This window comes from Durio zibethinus, chromosome 4 (assembly GCF_047325235.1).
Source record: "Durio zibethinus cultivar Kanyao isolate XHJ-2024 chromosome 4, ASM4732523v1, whole genome shotgun sequence".
NCBI lineage: Eukaryota > Viridiplantae > Streptophyta > Magnoliopsida > Malvales > Malvaceae > Durio > Durio zibethinus.
This window is the reverse complement of record NC_143165.1, coordinates 12,517,665-12,545,045: the sequence shown is the minus strand read 5'-3', so window position 1 is coordinate 12,545,045 and position 27,381 is coordinate 12,517,665. Positions and strand designations below refer to the sequence as shown.

Below are 27,381 nucleotides of genomic sequence, written 5' to 3'. Positions count from 1 at the left end.
TATGAAGCCTTTAACAAGAGAAGCTTTTAGATTTATCTTCAAAAATTATGGAGCCTTTAACGAAGAAGATTTATTTTCAAAAGTTATGGAGCCTCTAATGAGATGAGCTTTTAGATTTATCTTCAAAAGTTGTGAAAACTCTCTAATGAAAGGAGCTTTTATATTTGTTTTTCAAAGTTGTGGAGCCTCTGATGAGAGGTTTTTTAAGAACATGATAGATTTATCTTTTATACACAAAGTAACAAAGATTGATAGCAAACTTATGGTAGCCAAATCATTCAAAGAGATTGAAACTAAAAGCAAAGAACTACCTAGACTTTATGTAGAAGGTATAAATTTAATGGACTTGATTTATTCTAACATGTTATTAAATGCAATATAGTTCTCTATGCAGATTTGTTGCCTAAACACTTGCATTGTTGTAGAATTAATAAAACATTTTAGTGGCATCCTTGTTTTATGAAATTTATCACATCTTTTTTTTTTTTTTGCATTAGAAAACATTGTCCAAATATTGACAGTAACCCCAACAATTGTTCCAAAATCATATTTTGTACAATAAACAAACTAGCATGAACAACTATGGCCTATCCTTGCTTTACAGCCATCATTATCGGTAAAAGAAGATGTCATCCACAAATTGGTTGGATCTCCACCTCATGCAAACATAGCTCAATACTTATTCCCTAAAAAATTAGTGGCAAAGAAACAAAAATTGACTACAAAAATTATCAAATGCTTTTAACCATAAATTTGCCTTTCAATTTCCACCATTGATAACATACATTAACCATAGTTTAATAATGCAGTGACAGAATAAGATGCAATTAGTAGGAACACAATGCCTAAGGAAGATTTTTTTTAGCAAAGGCAAAGACCATACCTACCGCTTATTAAATATATCCAACTAATTTTAACTTTGCATTATGAATTTTGTTTGAACATTTATATTTTGTATAATTTGTTCATTTTGCTAGTTCTTGAACTTTATGTTTAATATTGACTTTTTGTCAACTATAAATTTCATGCTAATGAAATTTGTTTAGAACCTATTTATTTTATATAATCCTATGCTTTATTTTGGCCTTTCAACATATATATGAATTATGTTTTGTATTAACCTTTGGATCTATCTTTTCTAATTATGAATTTCATGCTAAATTTTTAAAATGCTACATAAATACAACATTCTTTTTCAATTCTAATTATATCTGTTTGGTATCTTCATTAGATAACTCATATTCCCTAAAGATACAAAGCATTAAAAAAATGCTTTTATTAACTTCATCCATATAATACTAGATTACCGCAATGAAGCGCGGATCTCCATCAAGTTTAGAATTAATGGATAAGTCATTCCTAAATCCAAAATTGTTTAATTACCAAATTCTTTCAATGGCATGTCCATAATTTCACCATAAAAGATAAGCCTTTAACCTTTCCATCATACAATATTGGATCGTGGATGACTCTATTTTGCTTTTGTTTTCACCAATAAATGCAAAGGATTTTATAGGATTAAAAAATGCCAAAGTACAAAAAAATATCGCTTTTGTCATTCTTAATAATAATAATTGTAGACACCCCAATCTATCCAGGGTTCTACTCAATTTGATTGCGGTTGATAAATAAATAATAAATGGAAAAAATGAAAAAAATTTTGGCAGGTTGAGTTTGTGCATGGCTGTGTGCGAAGAGTTTGGATTGGATTTAAAGACTTGAGTTGAAAATAAAAAGGGAATGTAATTCTATTTGATATAGGGTTTTTTGAATCAGAACCTTATAAATAAATGATCACACAGATGACAGAAGGACACACGAACATACACAGAAATAGTAGTTAGAAAACACAACAAGCAGAAAGTTGTAAAAAAATTTTTTCAAAAATTTTTGGGTTTAGAAAATGAAGGGGATTTTTTTTTGGAAAAACTTGGAAAATCTTAGATTTCTAGAAAAATTTTAGTTTATGATGAATTTTCTAGTGTCAGTTAAATTTTTTGATGAGTTTTTCGACATTGGTTGAATTTCCCAATAGGATTCCCAGAATCTGGTAGAAGATTTCGGCACCGGTTGAATTTTTTGGTGACTATTTGGTGACCCAACCCAGATTTTGATAAAATTTTTAGAATCTGGTGAAGGATTCTATCGGAGTTCATCTGAGTAGAGAGAGAGGTAGAGAAAAAAAAGGGAAGAGAGAGAGGAGGAAGCAAACTCTGGTGAAAAAAGACTGACTTCAACCTTTTATAACATCGTAAAATGATGTTGTTTTGGGTGTTAAGAAACTCCTAGATCTGCGCATTTTCCATTCAAGTGACCTGACCCTAGTGCTAGACCTGCCTTCAAACCATGTCCCTACCTTTGGCTTAAGCTGAGCCCAGTTACGGCCGTGCCCCGAGTCGCACCATTCCAGCCTTTTCTTGTGTCTGTAGCCAAGTCGTCCCGAGCCATGCTAGTCGAGCTGTATTGTTTTTTTGGTATTTTTTAAGTATTTTTTAGTATTTTGTTTATTTATTTTTTTATGTGTTTATTTTTTAGTATTTTTGCATGATTAAATTTAGAAAAAAGAATAAAATAAAAAATAAAATTTGAGAATAAATAATAATTATCCAATGATGAAATTTTTAGAAATTTCAAATGGTAAATTTCTATAAAATTCCTAGGTGAGAAATTTTATCTAAATTTGTCCCAAATAGTAGAATAATTTAGATAAAGTTTCAATAACAATAATTAATATTTATTTTCAATACAAAAAAATAAAAATAATTAAAAATAATAAAAAAATAAAAATTTGGGTTGAAAATATTTGATAATTATCCAAGGACGAGATTCTTAGAAATTTCAAATGGTAAATTTTTAAGAAATCTCCAAGTGAGAAATTTTCTTTAAATTTGTCCTAGATGGTGGAATAATTTAAATGAAATTTCAATAAAAATAATTCTCATATTATTTTATTTCCAAAAAAAAGAAAAATAAAAAGAATTTCTAAATAGGCCCAAATGGTGAAAAATTTAAAAATTCAAAAAAGAGAAAATATTTCTAATTTGGCCCAAATGGTGGAATAATTAGATATATTTTTGACAAAAAAACTCAAATAATAAAACCAACAAAAATCTTTCCGACGATGGAGCATCTTGAAAAAATCAAATTGGATTCTTGAATACTTTTGAGGTGAGAAAATATTTTTAAAGATTTTACCAGATTGATGAAAGAATCTTATGAATTATTTTTAATATTTTAACATTAAATTTTAAAATTATTAGACCCAAGACTCTAGGATAAATTTAAAATAATATGGTACCATCTTTTGGATGGGCATGTGGGGGTGCTATAACCTTCCTTACATATAATCGAACTCTCGAATCCTATTTTGGTTAGTAGACCCGAACCTATTCTTTTAGGGACCCTTCATCAAGCTTAAGAACTCCTTAAAGAGATAAATTTCTTAAGTAGCCAATCACACCTAGATAAAAAAAAGATTGGTGGCGACTCCATTAATTTGTTAAGTCTAGCTATAGATTTACAAATCTATATGTTATAACAGTTTGGCGACTCCATTAGGGATAGCCATAGAGAGTCAAGCCATAAACTTTTAAATTTATCTTACTCTTTGATCTAATAGTTTTAAATTGTAATTATTTGTTTACTAACGTTGTTTTTTTTTTTTTTACTTTTATTTGATTTTTTTAGGGCATAAAACTTATATGTTCCTTTACACACACCATCACATGCATTTGCATTACATGAGCTCTATACCCGGGTTCCATCCCTCTTAGGAGAGAGTAAAGTACTTACACTCTTGTAAGATGATAATCTCCGTAATGGCTAATGAAATACTCCTACTCAAATTGAATCATTTTCGTTTGTAGCTTGTGATGGGTGAGGATTGGATTGCCTTACTAGTCTGTGATGGACTATGATATAAGGAATAATTTAGGAACCTTTAGTGGTCAAAATCACCAAACCCTACATATAGTTCACCCCTAAAAGGCCAACAGCCTTAGGATAAAGTCCTTTCTACCCAATTGATAGATATAACCCGAAATTAGGACACAAGAAGGAACAACTTGTATATGGCTTATCTAACCATTTTGTTTTGTATGCATCTGCATCACTTTCAAACTATTTCATTCTATGCATCATTTCCATATCATTTCATTATATGCATCATTTTCATGCTCATGTTTTAAAATTATCATTTGCATCTTTTTCATGTAGGGAATGTTTGCCACATCCCATACCAACATCCATGGAAATGTATGTTACATGCATTACACATAAAGCACATCATTTCTGATCACACATAAAGCATAACATTTTTTATCATAATTATGGTGCTCAATGTTCAAGGATAGCTCCACCAAGTAAAAACTTCACTCACCCATGCAATACAAGAGCTCGAGCTAGGTAGATGGAACAAGAAAATTCCAACCACCTCGAGAGAATAGAGAAAGCTCAAGAGAATCTAGAAAGAGAGTTGAATAGGATTTTAAAGGCTTTGAATAAGTTAAAAAAGGGGAAGAATATAGAAGAAAGTACTAGCCAACAAGACCATCCATCACAAGAGGTGGATGACCCACTGTACCCTCTTAATTTTGGGCCACATCAAGCCTAACCTGTACAAGGTCCATTACCACAGCAGTTCACCTATCCAATAGGGTATACATACCCTGGAATGCCATCAGCTTCAAACCCAAGGCAGTACCAAAGTTATGTAAATCTTATCTTTATCGAAAAGATAATAGAATCAATACCAATTCCTAACTTGGATGATCCACAAGATAAGGAGAAACTGAAGCTTAAGGAGAAGGAGAAAGAGAATTTAAAAGCCTTAAAAGTTTAATAGAAGATAAACTTGTTAGAGGAAAGATTATGGGCCACAGAGAGCATTAGTTTTTATGGTTTAATGGATATTACTAGGCTCTATTTAGTCTCAGATGTGGTTATTCCTCTAAAATTCAAGGTGTCAAAGTTCGAGAAGTATGATGGTACAAAGTATCCGAAGACCTACATTACCATGTACTGTTGAAAAATAGTTGCCCATGCTAACAATGAAAAATTATTGATGGATGTGTTCCAAGATAGCCTCACTAGCTTTATTACTAGGTGGTATGTTTAATTGGATAGAACTCGCATTCATTCTTGGAGTGATATGGCCTATGCCTTCATTAATCAATCCCGACATATTATAGACTTGGCCTTTAATCACCTTTTTTTGTAGAATATGGAAAAAAGGTGACTGAATCATTTAAGGAATATGCCCAGAGGTGAAGAGATATTGCTTCTCAAGTGTAACCTCCTTTAATTGAAAATGAGACTATGGTATTATTCATCAGCATGTTAAAATCTCCCTATTATGAAAAGATGATAGGGAATGCCATAAAAAATTTTGCTGACATGGTGATTTTAAGTGAAATAATTGAGAATGCCATTAAAAATGGTAAGTTGAAAGGAGAAAAAACTAAGAAGGCATCAAAGAAGAAAGAGATTGAAGCTCAAGCTGTGAGCTTTGACAAACAGTTCAAGAGATATCAACCCTATCCATAAGGTTACTCCCCATACTATCATGCTGTGAACAATGCCTCATCCTACCCATACTAGCTAGCCCTATTAGTAGCCTATTTTTAGCCCCCAAGCTCCTATATACAGCTTTAACCCAATAAGTGGTTCACGAGAGCTACGAACTACCTGAGAAAAATAAGTATTTGATCCAATCCCTATGACTTATACAGAGTTATACTGAGAGCTCTATAACAACTACTTAATTCCCTCAGTCATGTGGAGCCACTTAAGCCACCCTATCCCAAGTGGTATGATCCTACAGCTCACTGTGACTACCACTATGAAATTGCTAGCCATTCCACTAAAAATTGCACTGCTTTAAAGCATAAGGTGCAACGGTTGATCAAGGATGGAATTATAAGTTTTGATTAATGAGGAGCAACAACACCTAATGTTAGTGGCAATCCATTGCCTAATCACAATGTCAATGCTCTAAGTGAGAATCAAGAACACATTGATCCCAAATGGCCTGGAGACTTGTAATGAATTTGGAGGCAAGATGTTAATAAAGATTTTTTACCTGATTGTATAGAGGCATAATTTTAAAAAATGATGATAAGGCTAGTTGAAAGTTTCTTGTCATTTTAGGATTTCTTTTAGAGTAATGTTAGGATTTCTTTTATGTAATAGGATTTCATTTGTTTTCATTTTAATAAAAGGTAAGGATGATGCATTTCATTAAATTTTCTCTTTCATCCCAATCATTGTTCTATGCTTTGCTATTTACCACATCTTTTTATTCCTATTCTCAAATTCTCAATGATGAATGTTTAGACAAGGATAATAGATAATTTTGGGATTTAATTTTAAGAACTCATTCACATTGATCTGAGAAACCAACTACTAACAAATGTAAAATTGATATGTCTTGAAGATGTGTAGTCTTTTATACAAATCCATGAGCTTGTTTTTGTTTAATAGATGATCTTCAAGGAAAGCATTCACATTTGAGAGGACAAGTGACCATTTTTCCTTTACCATTTGAAAAATCATTTATTGCCACCTCTTTGAGCCTATTATGATTTCTTTTTCTAAAGAACCTTGACCAAGGATCACCCTCTATACTGGGGAATAATTTTTGAAAGAAAAAGAGGTAAAAGATCATAAAAGGTCTCAAAGATAGAAAGAAAAGAAAGAAAGAAAAGCAAAACAAAAAAGAAAAAAAATGAATGCCACAGATAAGTAGGGCAAAGCAATGAGAATTCTTTTGTGAGAAATGAGATGAAAAAAAGAAAAAGAGTAAAATGATGTAAAGTAGGGCAAAATGCCAAGCTGCATCAAGTGATGATCCTTTAGTTTTAAACCTTTTAAACACATGTTTTGAGCCTATTATATCCATTTCTTTCATGACCTTTCACCATGGTCTACATTACAATCTTTAAAAGTCCATTTGAATCAAATGTGAATGCTCAAATTGAATGGTCATATGTTGGGCTAAGGCATATTCATGATGAAAGGCATGTTCATGATGAAATGACAGAATCATGCTTGGTTGCTCTAAAGATTGATGTGAAAGAGATATCGATAATGGGGTGAAAGAGAAAAAAAAAGAAAAAAGAAAAAGAAAGAAAAAAAGGAAAAAAAAGATAAAAAAAAAGAGAAAAGAAAAATGAAAAATAGAGAAAAGAAAGACTCAAATTGAAAATCCGAAAGGGTGATTTAGGTAGAAAAATCTCTGAGTTGGGAGTTGAAAAAATAAGTCACATGGATGAAAGGTTAAGGATATCTAAAGATCTTTCAAAGTTGGAGTTTGATGAGCTCAAAATGATTTCGATAATCAATGGAATGAATTTTTGAAAAAAAATTCTGGATTAATGTTCAGAATTATCTGAATATTCATTGTTTGACTATATCATTCATCCCAAAGACATGCTTCCAACTTGTTTCTTTCCCTATTTGTTTTTGCATCAAATTTGTTCCCCATTAATTACCTTTCTCCCTAATTCACTTTATGCTTTCTTATTGTTACATCCCCAGAATAAATCGAGGAAATGTATGATTGCATTGTATTTGTCATGATCTAAAATGATAATGAATGAATGAATATGTGCTTAAAAGATTCTTGTATTCCTTTGAAAAGAAATCCAAGATGATAGGGGGTAAAACAATAGAGTAGAAACTTAAAAAGATGATTTGAAAGGACATATGGCATGACCAAGTGGTGGAGTGATTGACATAATTTGTGAGGTGTGATCAAATGATGAGGATCAGTGGACAAAATCCATTTTGGAATGGCTAGTGCTAAGGAACCTATCAATGGTAATCAAGTGATAGATATAATGTGGATCAAAGTACATAATTCATTATGGAATGGTAAATGTTGAGAAGCCTGTGAATGGTGATTAAGTGATGAACATAATATGGATCAATTTTGAGATTGCTAATGCTGAGAAGCCTGTGACCTATGATATTAGGCAATGAATGAAATTTGTTCTGAAATTGCTAGTACTGAAAGGCTTGTGAATTACGGTCAAGTATCAATTGATGAAACTTGATCTAAATAGTTAATGTCGAGAAGAAACAAGGAGAAAACATGAGATGGTGGAGTTTTGAGAACCATATTACCACATTTTGATTAGAATTTCATGACATTAACATCCGCATTACATGCATCACATTTGCATTATTATTCAGTGAATATATGAAACTTTGGTTTAGCTATGCACTTGTATTATACAATAAACATTTGAATCATGGTTGAGAATATGGCATTATAAGAATCCATATTGTTGCATTTGCATCATTAAAAAAACCATTTGCATTATTGATCATGACATTCATTGTATGCATAATTTTAAGTCACTTGAAAAAGAAATTGGGAATCTTTTGATGAGAATTTTTGAGTTCTTAAATGAGAATTTTTGAATTTCAAATGAGAATTTTTGAGGTGTGAAACCCAAAATTTATCGAATGTGAATCTTCGAATTCAAATGAGAATTTTTGAATTTCAAATGAGAATATTTGAGGTTTGAAACCTTAAGATTTGTCAAATGTGAGCCTTTGGACTCAATTGAGAAGCTTTGAACTTTTGGATGTGAATCTTCAAAATTCAAATGAGAATCTTTAAATGTTGGATGTGAATCTTGCAATTTGCAAATGCAAATCTTAAGATCTTACAAATTTGAATCCTTATGAAACTGAAATTTTGAGAATCAAATTTCAGTGAATTCTTGCAAAACTGAAAGGTTCTTGTGAATCTGAACCTTTGATTTTTGAACTCAAATTGTGAATCTTTGAGTTCCTATTACAAATTTCATCAAATATGATCTACGACTCCTCTAGACATGATTGTCAAAGAGCCTTTTATTTTTCAAAGTTGTAGTGCCTATGTTTAGAGGAGCATTTTATATTTTAAAGTTGTAGTACCTTTGTTTAGAGGAGCAATTTATTTTTTCAAAAGTTGTGATGCCTCCGTTTAGAGGAACAATTTATTTTTTCAAAGTTGTAGTGCCTCTGTTTAGAGGAGCAATTTATTTTTCTAAAGTTGTGATGCCTCTGTTTAAAGGAGCAATTTTTTTTTTCAAAATTATGGTGCCTCTGTTTAGAGGAGCATTTTATTTTTCAAAGTTGTGGTGCCTCTATTTATAGGAACATTTTACTTTTCAAAGTTGTGCTGTCTCTATTTAAAGGAGCATTTTATTTTCAAAAGTTGTGGTGCCTCCATTTAGAAGAGCAGTTATTTTTCTCAAAGTAGTTGAGCCTTTGTTTAGAGGAGCTTTGTTTACTTTTTTCAAAAAAAAAAGAACAAAAAAATGTGTCGAGTTGATTGAGTTGTCTACATCTTTACAAAATTCTTATTTTATAGAAAATGTACAAAGAAGGATAGTTGTAGATACCCCAATCTATCCGGGGTTCTACTCAATTTGATTTCTATTGATAAATAAATAATAAATGGAAAAAATAAAAAAATTCTAGCAGATTGAGTTTGTATAGGACTGTGTGCAAAGAGTTTGGATTGGATTTAAAGACTTAAGTTGAAAATTAAAAGGGAATGCAATTCTGTTCGATACAGGGTTTTTTGAATCAGAACCCTATAAATAGATGATCACATAGAGGACAGAAGGACACACGAACATTTACAAAAATAGAAGTTAGAAAACACAAGCAGAAAGTTGTAAAAATTTTTTTTTGAAGATTTTTGGGTTTAGAAAATGAATGGGGTTTTTTTTTGAAAAAATCTAGAAAATCCTAGATTTTTGAAAAATTTTTGGAAAAATCTAGTTTTTGGTGAGTTTTTCGATGCTGGTTGAATTTTTCGGTAAGTTTTTCAGCATCGATTGAATTTCCTGATAGGATTCCCAAAATCTGGTAGAAGATTCTAGCACTGGTTGAATTTTTTGACAACTGTCTGATGACCCAAATCAGATTTCGACGAAATTTCCAAAATTCGGTGAAGGATTTAGCTAGAGTTCATCCAAGTAGAAAGAGAATGAGAGAAAAAAAGGGGTAAGAGAGAGAGGGGGAAGGGAACTCTGGTGAAAAAAAGACCAACTTCAACCTTTTATACCACCATAAAATGACATTGTTTTGGGTGTTAAGAAACTCCAGATTTGTGCATTTTCCATTCGAGTGACCCAACTTAAGTGCCGGACCATTCTTCAACCCGTCCCTACTTTTGGCTCAAGCCGAGCTGAGTTATGAGCCGTGCCCCAAGTCGTGCCATTCCAGTCTCTTCTTATGTCTGTAGCTGAGCCGTCCCGAGGCACGCCAATCGAGCCGTATTGTTTTTTTTGGTATTTTTTAGGTTTTTTTTTAGTATTTTGTTTATTTATTTTTTATGTGTTTATGTTTTAGTATTTTTGCATTATTAAATTTAGAAAAAAAAATAAAATAAAAAATAAATTTTGAGAATAGATATTAATTATCCAATGATGAAATTTTTAAAAATTTCAAATGGTAAATTTCTATAAAATTCCTAGATGAGAAATTTTGTCCCAAATGGTGAAATAATTTAGATAAAGTTTCAATAACAATAATTAATATTTATTTTCAATACAAAAAAATAAAAAAATAAAGAAATTTTGGGTTGAAAATATTTGATAATTATCCAAGGACGAGATTCTTAGAAATTTCAAATGGTAAATTTCTAAGAAATGTCTAGGTGAGAAATTTTCTTTAAATTTGTCCCAAATGGTGGAATAAGTTAAATGAAATTTCAATAAAAATATTGTCATAGTATTTTCTTTCCAAAAAAAAAAAAAGAGAAATAAAAAGAATTTCTAAATAGGCCCAAATGATAAAAAATTTAGAAATTCCAAAAAATATTTCTAATTTGTCCCAAATGGCAGAAAATTTAGAAATAAGAAAAAAGAATTAAAATAATTTTTAAATAGGTGCAAATGGTGGAAAATTTAAAAATTCAAAAAAGAAAATATTTCTAATTTGGCCAAAATGATGGAATAATTAGATATATTTTTGACAAAAAAACCCAAAAAATAAAACCAACAAAAATCTTTCCAACGATGAAGCCTCTTCAAGAAATCAAATTGGATTCTTGAATACTTTTGAGGTGAGAAAATATTTTCAAGAATTCTACCAGATTGATGGAAGAATCTTATGAATTATTTCCAATGTTTTAACTTTAAATTTTAAAACCATTACACCCAAGACTCTAGGATAAATTTAAAATAATATGGTATCATCCTTTGGATGGGCATGTGGGGGTGCTATAACCTTCCCCACATGTAATCAAACTCTCGAATCATGTTTTGGTTAGTAGCCATGAACCTATTCTTTTAGAGACCCTTCGTCAAGCTTAAGAGCTCCTTAAATGGATAAATTTCTTAGGTGGTTAATCACACCTAGATAAAAAAGATTGGTGGCGACTCCATTAATTTGTTAAGTCTAGCTATAGATTTACGAATCTATATGTTATGACAATAATGATAAAAAAATCATCATATGCCTCTTGTGCTAATACACCATATTGTTCCATGCAACACTCGATTGTTGAGCTCAATTGTCTTCTCTCTTTTGGTTAAACTATAGTTGAAAAAAATTAGGTTATTTTGAATGGTGTATTCTTTTTTTTAATGTCAAACCCCAATCCTAACATATAGTGTGATTTTGGTTCTGTGTATATGTTATGTTGAATTTAATGGGGAGATCAAGTTTTAATGATAGAGTTTTGTGATATCTCAATCCCATATCATATTTAGATAATTTACTATGATATATAAATAGAGATTTAAACTCATATATAGAAGATTCTTTTTGTGGAAGATCATGAGACTTTTGAATTAAAGCAAATAATATCTCATAAATTTAGTACGTTTCTTCACATTTAATACATATAAATTACATAATAAGAAGAATCCAAGATTAATAAATTTGGATCTCAAATTTGATTTAGGGCCTAAGTGTCTATCGGCTACTCTAAGATGGCATTTATAGTAGACTTCATGTTTGGTGATGATCTCTTGTGAATAAAATTTTTATTGGCTACTAAGAAGAGTAAAAAAAAAATAAAAAAAGAAAAGAAAAGAAAAACAAGCATATTTGAAAAGAGAAATGATTGTATAAAATAATTACATCACATCAATATATATTTTTTCATGCAAATCATGTCGCATAATTATATTATTGAAAAAAAATCAATTATTTTGGTGATAATCTCTTGTGAATAAAATTTTTATTGGCTACTAACAAGACTAAAAAAAGAAAAAAAAAAGCAAATTTGGAAAGAGAAAGAATTCTCTTTTCTATCAAATCTTCCTTCAAAGTCTCAAGAATATGGCCAAAAAGAAAAGGAAAATTTGATGGCCAATTCACTTGTCCTGGCCGCACTAGTGTTTCAAAAATTGACTCCACCAATTAATTAAAAAATTGAACAAAGGTTTCCTTCACTATTGTTGTTGAAATTATCTTTTTGCATTCAAAAATTGCTTTTAATCTTAATATAATGTTAAACAATAAAAAAATTTTGATTTTTCAATTTAAATAATTTTCAACTCAAACCAAAAAACTCTTCCAAAAATATTTTTATGGTAAAAAAGTACTTTTGAAATAAAAATCACTTTATTATCTTTATATTTATAATATTTTATTATTTTATATATATCTTTTAAAACATTCAATCATTTACAGTATATTCACGTAACAATATCAAACACTTAAAATTTTACGCACACCTTTTAAAAATATTTTTCTCAATGCAAACATTTTTTAACCACAATAATAATATTAAATTAATGCTAATTAGATTCAATAGGCCTCTAAATTTGAATATTACAACACACCAGAAACTAGTCAATAAATTTGATAATTTAAAATATAATTCGGTGACATGATATAAATTTGATACAATTAAAAAATTTAGTAATAATTATATGAGTTTAATGAAATTAAAAAATATGTTTTATATTTTCATATCAACATGAATTATTATACGTAATTTTTATGTAAAACATGATACAAATATATAAATTTTAGTATTTTATATAATACAAGTATACAAATATTTACTAATCAAAATCGATCAATTCAATCCAAAAATTGAAAATTTCTAATAAGACATAAATTTGAAAATTTGTTACATTCAAAAGTCAATATAAAAAATTAACTTTCAAAGTGCCAACAACAGTTGAAAAGGTGTTTCAATTTACACTATTTTTGTCTTTTTTTGCTTTTCTCTTCATGCTCTTATCCATCTCCAACATGCGCTTAAAAAAAAATCATTCTCAACAATAGAAAATAAAAAAAGAATAAAGTTATATTTTTTAGATTATTAATTCGTATATTTACATTATATATATTATATTTAATAAGTATAAAATATAAAAATTATTATACCAAAATTTATGTCGATACACTGGAATGAAATATTTTTTATTTTTATCAAACTCATATATGATTTTTGTCAATTTTAAACTATATCATTTTTATTTTTTGTATCATTTTTATTTCATATCATTAAGTCATATCTAAAATTATTAAATCAATTCTTTTAAGATGAGAATAATTTATTGACATTTATCTAAGAATATTGGAAATTTTTATTCTTTTAAAGCAAACAGTTACTACAATTTTTTTACTTAATTTTTTTAGAAGACAAAATTTTATTAATACGAGAGAGTTAATACATAATAAACACCTAAGAAACTCAAGCTAACCCCATCAAGAGATGGAAGGGATGATCAACAAAACCCCAAAACAAAACGAAAAAAAATCCTAAATAAGCCAATAACCACATGACAACACAAACACAATGACAGAAAATACAAGGAAATTAGCTACAACGTCAAGCATTCAACCTCGAAACAGGTTGCCAAGCAGAAAAGATTCATAAGTTGACATATTCTATACTTATTTGTTACCCCACCTTAAGATGCAACTCTGATTTTTTTTCCTCATTCTTCAATCAAATTGGGATTGGATCAATCAACAAGGAATTGATGCTAGTTTTTACTGCTTCACCAACAAGTGTATATGCGTCTTCATCCTTATAAATAAGATCAATAACCCTTGTGAAGTTGAGAATACGATTAAAAGCCGCCACTGGCACTGCTGTTGGTTTCAAGAACTCTTCATTTATATCTTTCCAAGCATCTTCGATTTGCTTGTTCAGCTCATTGTATGCCACTTGCTCTGATACCCCATATTGTTTCATGTAGCACTCGACGGCCGAGGGAATATGGCCTCTCTCTTGCTCGAACTACAAGCACAGTATGTTCAAATAAAAATTACAATAAGCAAAATTTTTAGTTAATCTTGTACAAAAAGAATTTTTTTCTGCAATTACAATGAAATTTTTCCTATTCACAACAAATAATTATCTATTGGTTTTTTAACCAACTTTGCCATATGCCAATATAGCTCTTTTTGGCAAATTATCTTGATTTCAACTCTTTTAATGCTTGAAATTGTCAGGATTTGAATTCTGACCACTGGAATTAAGAGTCCAATACTCTACCAACAAACCAAATAATTGTTGACTGATTTCATTTCCTTAATAAAAAAAAAACTAATTAATAATGATTACCTTGTGGCTAGCAATATCATCCATTAGCCTGCAGATAATTGTTGAGGCTCTAAGAATCTTTGGGTCATTAAATGCCCAAATGAAGGTCTCTTTTGTTATGGTATCTTCCATGCCAACAAAAGATGCAATTGTAAGCATCTTATAAGCACAAGAAACTAATGCAATAGACATATACTCCTCTACAGTTGGTGTGTAATTTTCAATGAGCCATTTGGCCTCAACGTAATAGGCCTGGCACTGCTCTTTCATCTAATGAGCAAAAAAAAAATCAGCTAACACATAAAACTCATATAGTTGATGATGATTGCAAAGCATAATATTCAAGAAATATATAGATCATATATACTGCTTCTTTCGCAAGTTGAACACGGTATAATTTTCCTTGCTTCGTCATCAAATCCTCCATTTCTTTATAAACATTTAGGAGTTCACTATAAAACAATTTCATGTAGTCCGGAAGTGGATCAATGCAGTTGATATCCCACCTACATATCATTCAATTCAAATGGTTATGTCTATAATTTAGTAAAATTTACTTCCAATAATTTGAAGTAAAGCTGGGTATGCTTTGAATAACCTGTGAATTGCTTTCGAAAAGATTTCAAGTTCTTCAAGTGTGCCATATGCATCATATATATCATCCAAAATTGATGTGAAGGCTGTAACTTTTGTCATGAATGTTCTAGCAAGGGAGTAATGGGGTTCAAAGTACACTCCCAATATCCACAAGTAACATTCCACCAATCTATCTCGTGCAAAAGAAAATTTTTTTTCAACATCTAAGCCTTTCCACCACCTGATCATAAGATATCTAATTAATTAGCACAACTATAGTATAAAATCAACGAGGGGAGAGCTAGGATTTTTTGGAAATAATGTCCAGGGAAGACCTATTAATTTGCATCCACCACTGAGTGCACTGGCAAAAAAGCGTTATAGACCTAAATAAAACTTGAGGACAACTTCAAATCTGGTCGTATTATAAAAAAATAGAAGAAATTATATGGTAAATATATGGCACTATTAATTACCTGTATATAACACTTATCTCCTTTTTGTGAAAGTGTTGTACCATCATGAAATCTAACTTTGCAAATTTTATTAAATTTTCATCTTCGGTGCCATATCCTTCATATATAGAAATGTAGCTTCGAGCGACCAACCTTGGTAAGCTCTTGCGAAGGAGTCGCTTAAGAGCATTGGCAACTTGTTTCGAGAGAGGATAGTCTACCATGGTTTCTACCTGTTTTAGATGAGAGGTGGTGAAAGCAAGAGCTTCTTCTAGTATATTTTCTCCATGCACTCGCAGGTGTGCAGCTTCATACAGTTCTAGCAAGCCTTTCACATCACCAATCAAAGATTCCTTGAAGTTTCCTTTCTCATCTTTCAACCTGTTAAAAGACTCTGCGCAATCACCAATCAACGGACATGTCAGCAAATTCGATCAATAAAATTTAACAGAGTCAACGATTGGACTAGAATTATCAAGTCGATTTAGTAAGAGAACTTCATTTTTATGAATTATATTGGAGGGATTAAATCTCAAATTTTGTCTGTGTACAGAAATTTATGGCATAAATTGACCTTATAATTGAGATTTTTTCAGAGAAATTGATCCATTGAAGATTAAGGCATACCGCAATGAACATTAAAGCCATGCTCTCTTAGCAACCGAAATCGAACAGATATAGTGTAGAGATCATCATCATCACCCTCAATATTATTGCAATCCACATGATATATATTTTGTAAGGCAACTTCTATCTCTTTCTCAAAATGGTAAGCCACACCTAAGCGTTGGACTGTATCAATTAGGTACAATTTTTGGGATGGTTTATCCATAGTTGTGGCCAACATCCTCCTCACCTCTTGCTTCAAATCTTCATATTGTAGTTGAGTTCTAGTATCCATATCCTGTTGAAGTGTGAAAACCTTTCAATTAATTTTAAAAACTTACTATTTTACCAAAAAAAAAATTATTAAGCATCCAATTTAAAGCAATTGGTTATAGGTGATAAACTTAGAAAAAGTAATAGGTATGAGTAACAAGCAATGAACGACAGAACAAAACATAGATTATGATACTATATTAAGCATCTATCATAAAATCAGTTAATTATAAGTAGAGGGGTCTAACTTGAATTTAAGGTCACAACAAATCGAAGATTTTAAAGGGATAAGACCATTTTAACAAAAGTTCCTCAATACTGTGCATAGAAATTAGAGAGAGTATAAGTAATAAGAAAAAATGAGTAAGCAATAGAAATCATAAATAAACTCAAAAATTTTGCCAACGATAGGACAAATTAAAAGGCAGTAAATAATATTAGTCCAACCTCACCCAAATGCACAAATTGAAAGAGATTTTCATACATACCATTTCAGAAGGACAAGAGAGGAAAATGTCCCCCCAAAAGTGAGGATTAAACTTGGCCAAATGGCGATTTTCATTGGACATGTTATCACCATGAGTTGAAACAGAATTTGCAAAAATTTGAGAGGACATTTATTTGGGAGATTTGGTTTATAACCTTTTGATATGCTATAGCTCTTGGAGTTTTGTTTGATCCAAATGTTTTTGAGTTGAATGTATTTATAGGCATTCAATTGATATATATCAAGTCCAATACACACAATAGTGTTGTTGAATAGCATTATCCCACACCAATCTTGAGTTTCACGTGCCATTGTGTTCAATTTTGAGTTGTTTTTCATCTATTGCATATTGATTTTAGATGAAATTCCTAATCTACAGGAGAAAGAGTGTTGAATTTTATTATCACATATTGTTTAAATCTTAATTTTTCTTGTAATTTTAGATTCCAGTTAGATTTTTTTTTATTTATTCACTATTGTCAATTGATTCTAAATTAAATAATTAATTTTAATTATATCATTTTTAAAAATGATAAAAAATTAAATTTAGAATTTAACTTAATTGATTAATGCAATATTTTTTAAAAACTCCGGCAAATTGCACTAATAATTTAATTGCAAGTAATGCTTTGCTTTTGTTGATCTTAATTATTATATTATATTATAGATGTAGCGAGGACAAATATGATTTCTCTCCTTTTTTTTTTTTTTTTTTTTCTAGTGTTTACTGTTAAAATAATGAAATAATTTATGCTTTTCTGATGCAATTATAACTTTTATTGATTTCTAATTTTAGTACCCAATACAACTATTTACGGATTTAGATGCTTTTCACATGCAATTGTAACTTTCATTGAATTCTATTATTTTAGTACCCAATACAACTATTTATGGATTTGGAATTTTTTATTTTTTATTTTTATTTTTATAATCTCTTTGATTCTATCTTTTAGCAAGCAATTAACATATGGATATGAAAATCTTAAGAATTCATGTACCAAAAAAACTCTTAAGAATTCCTACACATGATTTCTACTTTTTTTTAGCAAGGACTTAACATTTGATTTAATCACTTAAATCTCTTAATTCGATTTACTAATCCAACCTAATTAACATGAATAAAAATGTCAATTTGAACTTATAGCTTAATCTAAATGGTCATCCACTTCCCTCAAATAGTTGATCAAGATTACCAAAGTTTGGTTTTGATTCTCGATACTTGTAATTTCCCTTTCCTTTGTATTTCTACTAGACTTCAATTTTCTTTATAAAAATTTGTCAATTTTAGAAGTCATGGGAGGCTTTTATAAATAAGTTTGTAAGTATATAATTCTTGTTTTTGGTATCAAGATATCTAACTTAGGCCTAGTTTAGTATTGATATTGAAAGTAGTTTTTTTTTGTGTTTAAAAGCTGTTTTTGAGCCGATCTCAATGGTAAACAATAAAAAAAATATGGCTTTTAAGTTTAAAATTTTGGTTTTACAACTCAAATCAAAAAGCTACTTAAGAGGAATTTTTGCAGTAAAAAAAAAAACTTTTGAGATAGAAAATCACTATGTTACCTTATATTTCTAATATTTTATTGTTTTATGTATATTTTTTAGACATTTTAATTATTAACAACACATTTTCATAGCAATACTAAACAATTAAAATTTTTAACCATACTTTTCTTATCACACTTTTTAAATGCATTTTTTTCAACTCAAACGTTTTATAATTGTAACAATAATGCTAAACTCACCCTCAATAAAATTTAAAAATAAGTAACTTAACAAATGATGCTAATCCCCTTCATAAAAATTCAAGATAGATTGTTTCAACCCTCATCTTAAACCATAAAGAGGAGATTTTAACTAGTCTTAATCTCCACCAAACAAATCTATTTGATTTTTCTTTTTCTTTTTATTTGTTCAGTTATAGTTCTTTTAAAAGTGATAGGCTACTTTAAGATGGCATACATAGTCCTCTTGATGTTTCTTCTTTGGGTGATAGTCTTTTGTGAATAAAATTTTTGTTGGCTACCAAGCAGAGTAAAAAAGACCAAATGAAAAAAGAAAAGAAAAGAAAAACAGACACATTTGAAAAGAGAAATGATTGTATAAAATAATTATGTCACATCAACATATATTTTTTCATACAAATCATATTGTATAATTATATTATTGAAAAAATCAATTATTTATTTTAAAATAATTAATTTATTTATTAAAATAAATATTTATCATTTAATTATTACATATAATATGTACTAAATGATTTTTTTAATAATATAATTACGTGACATGATTTTTGAATGAAAAAAATATTAATGCGACATTATTGTTTTATATAATCTTTTCTACCTTTGAAAATACCTAGATGAGAATTATAAGAACAATTGAACAAATACCCTGGAAATCAGGAGACCCCAGTCCAATCAGCTGGTGACTTTTGAACATGATGACACAGCAGCAGCGCATAATTAACACATTCAATTTGAATTGTAAACCCTACCACTCTATCTATGTGCATTTGTTCAATGCTAGGAATTGATATTTCAAACCCCAACTCTTTTTTTTTTTTTAACTCATCATTAATATATGTCTGGAGGGCTCTATTTCTATTTTTTCTTAAATGATAACAGATTTTTAAAGTTTTATCCAGCACATTCCCTCTCCAAATCAATTAAAAAAGAGTTCTATTTTTAATTGAAGTGAATATCTTCTTTTATATATTTATTGTGCATACTATTTTGTAATACATGGCATTGTTGTTGAATACATTTTTTTTATGTACATCTTAAAATGAAAACGGGGGAATATAAAAATTAAAATAGAATAAAGATAATGTATTCAAAAATTAAAAAGAGATTTTGGCTGCGGAATTCTTATTTCAATTAAATCTTCCTTCAAAGTCTCAAGAATGAGGCCAAAAAGAAAGGCAAATTTGATGGCCAATTCACATTTTTTTAATTGTTGTTGAAATTATAAAGTGTCATAATTTAAAATTTTAATAATAAGTTTAATAAAATTAAAAATATATATTTTACATTTTTATGATGATACAAATTGTAACATATAATTTTTATATAAAATATAATATAAATATATAAATTTCAATATTTTATACAATAAAAATACACAAATCATTAAATCTATTAATCAAAATCCATCAATTCAATCCAAAAATTAAAATTTTTTAATAAGATAAGGCATTTGAGTGATTTTAGTTGGATACAAAGGAAAAAAAAATAGTTTTTACTAGGAGAGACAAACAAAAGTAGAGCTCTAAAATTTAAGCTATTCAATTTTAAAAATATCCAGGGCCTGGTGGTCTGTTAAGACCAAATTTTCAATTTCGGATCAATTTAACTAGATGTGATGTCTTATTTAATTAATAAAAATATTAAAATATTATTATAAAAATAAAATTTTTAACATTTTTAACAATGTTGGATTTACTAAAGTTTAACTTAATTGCATCTTGAATAAAATTTTCAAAAGATCAATCAATTCTAAAGAAATAGGATAAGCAACGTCATGTATTATATGTTGTAATTTTTTAATTCTAAAAACGAATTCAAAGGATTAATTTCATTCCTAATCATCATTGTATTTTCGTCCTGAATACATATTCCATATGGGGATAAGACCGGGAGGCAAAATTTCAAACATTGTAAGACTTTTGGTTCATGGCCTCACCTTTTGAGTTTCAATTAAACCATGAAACACATATCTTATCCTTTTAATTTGTTTATTCAAAATTTATAACTTTGAAAAATCAATATAAAAAATTAACTTTCAAAATGCCAACAGTTGAAAAAGTGTATCAATTTACATGGATTTTGTCTTTTATTGCTTTCCTTTCCATGCTCTTATCCAACTCCAACAGGCACTTTAAAAAAAATCATTTTGAATAGTAGAATTTTTTTAAAATTTATTTGTTTTTAGATTTAACAATTCATGTAATTATATCATATTTTTTTTGTAATAAACATGTAAAAAAAAAAATTATTGTGTTAAAATTTATATTGATACACCAAACGTTAAATATATATTTTTTATTTTTGTCATATTTATATACTATTTTTGTCAATTTAAACCGTATCATTTAAAAAAATTTTCTTTTTTTTTTGTTATTTTTATTTCATATCATTATTCATGTCTAAAATTATCATATCTATTTTTTTAAGATGGGTATAATTTATTCGCATTTATATAAGAATATTGGCAATCTTTATTCTTTTAAAGCCAACAATCACTAGATTTATTTTACTTTATTTTTTTAAAAGACAAAGTTTTATTAATAAGAAAGGGATAATATATAATAAACACCTATAAAACTCAAGGTAACCCATCAAGAGATTGACGGGAGGATTAACAAAACCCCAAAACAAAACAAAAAAAATCCAATAACCACATGACCACGAACACAAAGAATTAAGAGGAAATTAACTACAGCTTTAAGCATTCAACCTGGAAACAGGTTGATAAGCAGAAAATATTCATTTGTTTACATATTTTATACTTATTTGTTACCCTTTCTTAAGATGCAGCTCTGATTTTTCTTTTCATTCTTTAATCAGATTGGGATTGGATCAATCAACAAGGAATTGATGGTGGTTTTTGCCTCTCCACCACCATGTGTATACGTGTCTTTGTCCTTGTAAAAGAGATCAATAACCCTTGTGAGGTTGAGAATACGATTGAGAGCTGCCACTGGCACTGCTGTTGGTTTCAAGAACTCTTCATTTATATCCATCCAAGCATCTTTGATTTGCTTGTTCAACTCATTGTATGCCACTTGCTCTAATACCCCATATTGTTTCATGTAGCACTCGACGGCCGAGGGAACATGCCCTCTCTCTTGCTCGAACTACAAGCACAGATTTTTTGAATAAAAATTACAATAAACAAAATTTTAAGCTAATCTTGTAAAAAAGAATATTTTTTCCGTAATTACAATGAAAAATTTCCTATTTATAATAAATAATTAAAAGAATCGATAAGTTTTTCTAGTGGTTTTTTATCCAACTTGGCCATAGCCCTTTGTGGCAAATTATCTTGATTTCAACTTTTTTGGTACTTGAGATTTTCAAGATTTGAATCCGGATCGCTAGACAGTATACCAACAAATCATATAATTGTTAGCTGAATTCAATTTTTTAACAGACGAACTAATTAATGATTACCTTGTGGCTAACAATATCATCCATTAGCCTGCAGATAATTGTTGAAGCTCTAAGAATCTTTGGGTCATTAAGTGCCCAAATGAAGGTCTCTTTTGTTATGGTATCTTCCATGCCAACAAAAGATGCAATTGTAAGCATCTGATAAGTAGAAGTAACTAAGGCAATAGACATATACTCCTCCAGAGTTGGTGTGTGATTTTCATGTAGCCATTTGGCCTCATCATAGTAGGCTTGACATAGTTGTTTCATCTAATGAACAAAAAAATAACAAAAATCAGTTAACACATAAAATTCATATAGTTGATGATGATTGCAAAGTACAGTGTTCAAGAAAAATATAAATCATACATACCGCTTCTTTTGCAAGTTGAACACGATATAATTTTCCTTGCTCAATCATCAAATCCTCCATTTCTTTATAAACATTTAGGAGTTCACTATAGCACAATGTCATGTAATCTGGAAGTTGATCAATGCAGTTGATATCCCACCTACAAGTCATCCAATTCAAATGGTTATGTCTATAATTCAGTCGAATTTTGCTTCCAATAATTTGAAGTAAAGGTGAGTATGCTTTGAATAACCTGTGAATTGCTTTTGTAAGGATTTCAAGTTCTTCATGTGTGCCATATGCATCATATATATCATCCAAAATTGATGTCAAGGCTAAAACTTTTGTCATGAATGTTCTAGCAAGGGAGTAATGGGGTTCAAAGTACACTCCCACCAACCACAAGTAACACTCCACCAATCTATCTCGTGCAAAAGGAAAATTTCTTGCAACATCTAAGCCTTTCCACCACCTAAAATAAGATATTTAATTAATTAGCACAACTATAGCACAAAATAAACGAGGGAAGAGCACCCAATAGTGTATTTAGGATTTTTTCGAGGTGTCCACTCATTGCAGTGAGTGTCTATTGGATGCTGAATGTTGGCTGACTGTGACTGTGGTTGAGTATTGAATAATGGCGGTAAGTAAAATGGTTAGGGAATTAAGAAAAATATATTTAAGAAAAAATTTTGCAGATGTTCATGAAAAAGTTTTCTTCAAATTTTCTTGTTTTCGAGACATATCAGTTGCATCCGCCACTGAGTGCACTCGAAAAGACAAGTTAGAACCAAAAAAAACTGGAGAACACCTTCAAATCTGATCCTATTTTAAACAAACAAAAGAAATTATACAAGTAAATATATGGCAGTATTAATTACCTATATATCTCACTTATTTCCTTCTTGTGCAAGTGTTGTACCATCTGGAAATCTAACTTTGCAAATTTCATTAAATTTTTGTCTTCGGTGCCATATCTTTCATACATGGAAATGTAGCTCCAAGCAACCAACCTTGGCATGCTCTTGCGAAGAGGTCGATTTAGAGCATTGGCAACCTGCTTTGAAAGAGGATAGTCTACCATGGTTTCTACCAAGAGGTGGTGAAAGCAAGAGCTTCTTCAAGGATATTTTCTCCATGGACTCGAAAGTGTGCAGCTTCATACAATTCTAACAAGCCTTTCACATCACCAATCAAGGATTCCTTGAATTTTCCTTTCTCATCTTTCAATTTGTTGAATGACTCTGCTTAATCACCATGTCCGCAAGTCAATGGACACGTCAATAACTCAATTGAATTAGAATTATCAAATCAATTCAATTAGAGAACTGCATGTTTATGAATTATACTAGAAAAATTAAATCTCAAATTTCGTATGAGTATAGTGATTGACGGAATAAGTTGGCCTTATAATTGAGATTTTTTCAGAGAAATTAATCCATTGAACATTAAGGCATACCGCAATGAACATTGAAGCCATGCTCTCTTAGTAATCGAAATCGAACAGATAGAGTGTAGAGATCATCATCACTCTCAAAATCATTGCAATCAACATTATATATATTTTGTAAGGCATCTTCTATCTCTTTCTCAAAGTGGTAAGCCACACCAAAGCGTTGGACTGCATCGATTAGGTGCAATTTTTGGGATGGTTTATCCATAGTTGTGGCCAACATTCTCCTCACCTCTTGTTTTAATTCTTCATACTGTAGTTGAGATCTAGCATCCATATCCTGTTAAAGTGTGAAAACCTTTCAATTAATTTTAAAAACTTACTGTGTTACCAAATAAAGTTGGAAATTGTTAAGCATCCAACTTAAACCAATCGGTTATAGGTGATAAACTTGGAAAGGTGGTAAAATGTAAGAGTAACAGGCAAAAAAGATAGAACAAAACATGAATTCTGATACCATATTAAGTATTCAATGTAAAATCAATTACTTATAGGTAGAGGGGTCCGACTTGAATTTAAGATCACAAGAAACCGAAAATTTAATGAGATAAAACCACTTTAACCGAAGTTCCATAATACTATGCATAGAAATTAAAGATAACATAAGTAATAAGAGAAGAATGATGAAGCAGTAGAAATCAGAAAGAAACTCAAAATTTTGCCAACAATATGGCAAATTAAAATGCAGTGAATAACATTAGTCCAACCCCACACAAATACACAAATTGAAAGAGGTTTCCATACACACCATTTCAGAAGGACAAGAGAGGAAAATGTCTCCCCAAAAGTGAGGATTAAACTTGGCCAAATGGCGATTTTCGTTGGACATGTTATCACCATGAGTTGAAATAGGATTTGCAGAAATTTGAGAAGACATTTCTTTAGAAGATTTGGTTTGTAATCTTTTAATGTGCTATAGCTCTTGGAGTTTTGTGCGATCCAAATGTTTTTGAGTTAAATGTATTTATAGGCAGTCAATTGATATCCATCAAGTCCAATACACATCATAGTGTTGTTGAATAGCATTGTCCCACAGCAACCTTGAGTTTCACGTGACATTTTGTTCAATTTTGAGTTTTTTCATCTATTGCATATTGATTTTAGATGAAATTCCTAATGTACACAAGAAAGAATGTTGAGTAGTATTATCTTATATCCATTAAATCTTAATTCTTCTTGTAACTTTATATTCTAATGAGATTATTTTTATTTATTTAGTATTATCAATTGATTTTTAAGTTCAATGATTAATTTTAATTATGCCATTAATAAAAAAGATAAAAAAAAAATGTTACTTCTGGTAGGAAAATGAGGTCTATCCCCATGTAATTGGATTTGGACCAATCAAAGGCCATGGACCTTTTTTTTACACAAAACCCTAGCTACTTAATAAAAGAAGGTAGTGCTGCAAACCAAAAAAAAAAAAAAAACAATAGGAAAAGAAGGAAGAAAAGCCAGAAAAATAGAAAAAAAAGGAAAAAGGAAGAGTTAGTTGAACAGAAGTCGATCCGTAGTCCGATTGAGTTAAAATTTTGTTAGCAGGTTTATGATTTAGAGTTCTACATTTGAACGGTGAAGATTGGGTTTAAAGCTCTTTAGGAACAAATCTATGGTGTATTTGTTGAGTCATCTATTTGATGAGATTTCTCCAATTATCTCTCTAGTTGTTGATTAGCTATAGTTTTAGCTAGAGAAGAACTTTGTATATCCATTTTTTGATTGTAGAGATTTTTTTATGGTGGTTTGTGGTTTTTCCCTCTACACTAAAGGGTTTTTCATGTAAATCTTGGTGTGCTTTATTTTTCTTGTATTGTTGATTATTGATTGTTGTCTATTACTGTAGGTTTATTGCAATATACTGCTTCTGCATTATTGTGTTTATTGCTTCAAGCCCATCAAGTGGTATCGGAGTGAGGGTTATTTTGAGATATCGATACAGAAATAGCCCATGACAGAAGTAAATTCTATTTGAGATCATAGAGGGTGATATAAGTTCTATGATAAAATTGACAGCATCAAATTATTCAATTTGGAAGCCTATGATGAAAGATCATTTATATTGCAAAGATTTATATGATTTGGTATTAGGTGATTCGGCTAAATCAGCATATATAAAAAGATGAAAACTAGAAAAAGTTAGGCAAAAAAATGCTGGCTACAATAAAAAAATGGGTCGATATTAGCGTGTTCTCTCATATAGCATAGGAGGCAGCTGCCCACACTGTTTGAGAAAAATTAGCACCATTGTATGAGAGAAAAATAGGTATGAATAAAGTTATGTTTGTTAAAAAGCTTGTAACTTTATAGTATAGGGATAAACAATCTATTACAGAGCACTTAAGTGATTTTTAAAATATATTTAATCAAACGACTACTATAAAGCTTAAGATTGATGATGAAATGAAGGCATTGTTTCTTTTAGGTTCATTGCTAGATAGCTAAAATACTCTAGTTTTGATCGTTCTTAATTTAGCTCCTGATTATAAGGTGACATTGGATATGGTAAAGGACAATATGCTTAATGAAAAAGCCAGGTAAAAAGTTGTAGACCCTAGAAATCAAGTTCTGATCATAGAGAATAGGGGTAGAAACATTGATAGAGGTTAGAACTCAAAATGTCATAGTAAGTCTAAACATAGTCCAAGTCTAGAGATAAAGTGAAGTGTTTCTATTATAGTAAAGTAGGTCATATAAAATGACACTGTAAAATCTTAAAGAAAAAATAGAAAGATGAGAAAAGTAAGAGTTCAAATGATGGCAATGTTGCAATAGTAAATTTAGATAGTGATTCAGTTACTTTGATTTGTACACATAGTGATTGTAATTATGTTAGTGATCTCGACATTGAGTGGATAGTTGACACAGGAGTGGCATATTATTGTGTTCCTAAGAGAGAGTTGTTTAGAACTTACAAAGCACGATACTTTGGTTACACCAAGATAAGAAATAAGAGTGTGTTGTAGATTGTTGAGATTGGTGATATTATTGTACAAACTAATACAGACTGCATGTTGACTTTAAGGGATGTCAGGCACATTCCAAGTATGAGAATGAACTTGTTTGCTATTAATGTCCTTGTTAAAGAGGGATATGAAAGTTGACAAAAGAATGGGTAGTGGAAGCTTCTTAAAGGATTTATGGTAGTTGCAAGGGAAAAACTATGCTACATAATGTATAAGACATAGATGCAATTGAACTACAACAAAATAAATATTGTTGAAGATGATGCTTCAGCAAACTTATGGCACAAGAAGTTGGCACACATGAGTGAGAAGGAGTTACAAGTTTTAGCAAGGCATCTCTCATTCTTTTGACCAAAGATATGTCTTTGATTCATGTGATCATTGTTTATTTGGTAAGCATCATAGAGTTTCTTTTCATAAAAGTTCTTAGAGAAAAGAAAATATATTGGAATTGATTTATTTTGGCATATGTGGTCCCATTGAGGTTAAGTCATTAGGTGGTAGTAGGTATTTTGTTACTTTTATTGATGATGCTTTATGTAAGA

At 29.9% G+C, this 27,381-nt stretch overlaps 3 protein-coding genes across 3 annotated transcripts; all 3 read right to left on the bottom strand.

Annotated features, from left to right (window-relative positions):
• Nucleotides 1–13,647: 13,647 nt before the first annotated feature.
• On the bottom strand, nt 13,648–17,134 carry LOC111288018 (putative terpene synthase 2). The gene is made up of 7 exons (XM_022878762.2): nt 16,917–17,134; nt 16,177–16,453; nt 15,571–15,943; nt 15,117–15,335; nt 14,886–15,024; nt 14,540–14,788; nt 13,648–14,212 (listed from the first exon to the last, which is right to left on the bottom strand). The coding sequence occupies exons 1-7, from the start codon at nt 17,043–17,045 to the stop codon at nt 13,919–13,921; spliced, it is 1,680 nt and encodes a 559-aa protein (XP_022734497.2). The 5' UTR covers nt 17,046–17,134; the 3' UTR covers nt 13,648–13,918.
• A 4,132-nt stretch (nt 17,135–21,266) lies between these two features.
• On the bottom strand, nt 21,267–23,844 carry LOC111288045 ((-)-germacrene D synthase-like). Its single transcript, XM_022878795.2, has 5 exons — nt 23,302–23,844; nt 22,674–22,892; nt 22,442–22,580; nt 22,090–22,338; nt 21,267–21,773 (listed from the first exon to the last, which is right to left on the bottom strand). Exons 1-5 carry the CDS (start codon nt 23,502–23,504, stop codon nt 21,480–21,482), a joined length of 1,104 nt encoding a protein of 367 aa, XP_022734530.2. The 5' UTR covers nt 23,505–23,844; the 3' UTR covers nt 21,267–21,479.
• LOC149519176 ((+)-delta-cadinene synthase isozyme A-like) lies at nt 23,510–24,750 on the bottom strand. Its single transcript, XM_089760220.1, has 3 exons — nt 24,622–24,750; nt 23,880–24,153; nt 23,510–23,664 (listed from the first exon to the last, which is right to left on the bottom strand). The coding sequence occupies exons 1-3, from the start codon at nt 24,748–24,750 to the stop codon at nt 23,510–23,512; spliced, it is 558 nt and encodes a 185-aa protein (XP_089616346.1).
• Between the last annotated feature and the right edge of the window lie 2,631 nt (nt 24,751–27,381).

Coding starts and splice junctions, on each gene's coding strand:
- LOC111288018 (XM_022878762.2), bottom strand. CDS start 17,045: ATGTCCTCTCAAATTTTTGCAAATTCTGTTTCAACTCATGGTGATAAC. Junction 16,454..16,916: donor TCTCTTGTCCTTCTGAAATG/GTATGTATGAAA, acceptor ACACTTCAACAG/GATATGGATACTAGAACTCA. Junction 15,944..16,176: donor TGGCTTTAATGTTCATTGCG/GTATGCCTTAAT, acceptor GTGATTGCGCAG/AGTCTTTTAACAGGTTGAAA.
- LOC111288045 (XM_022878795.2), bottom strand. CDS start 23,504: ATGGTAGACTATCCTCTTTCAAAGCAGGTTGCCAATGCTCTAAATCGA. Junction 22,893..23,301: donor GAAATAAGTGAGATATATAG/GTAATTAATACT, acceptor ATCTTATTTTAG/GTGGTGGAAAGGCTTAGATG. Junction 21,774..22,089: donor ATGATATTGTTAGCCACAAG/GTAATCATTAAT, acceptor CTGTGCTTGTAG/TTCGAGCAAGAGAGAGGGCA.
- LOC149519176 (XM_089760220.1), bottom strand. CDS start 24,750: ATGTCTTCTCAAATTTCTGCAAATCCTATTTCAACTCATGGTGATAAC. Junction 24,154..24,621: donor TCTCTTGTCCTTCTGAAATG/GTGTGTATGGAA, acceptor ACACTTTAACAG/GATATGGATGCTAGATCTCA. Junction 23,665..23,879: donor TGGCTTCAATGTTCATTGCG/GTATGCCTTAAT, acceptor GTGATTAAGCAG/AGTCATTCAACAAATTGAAA.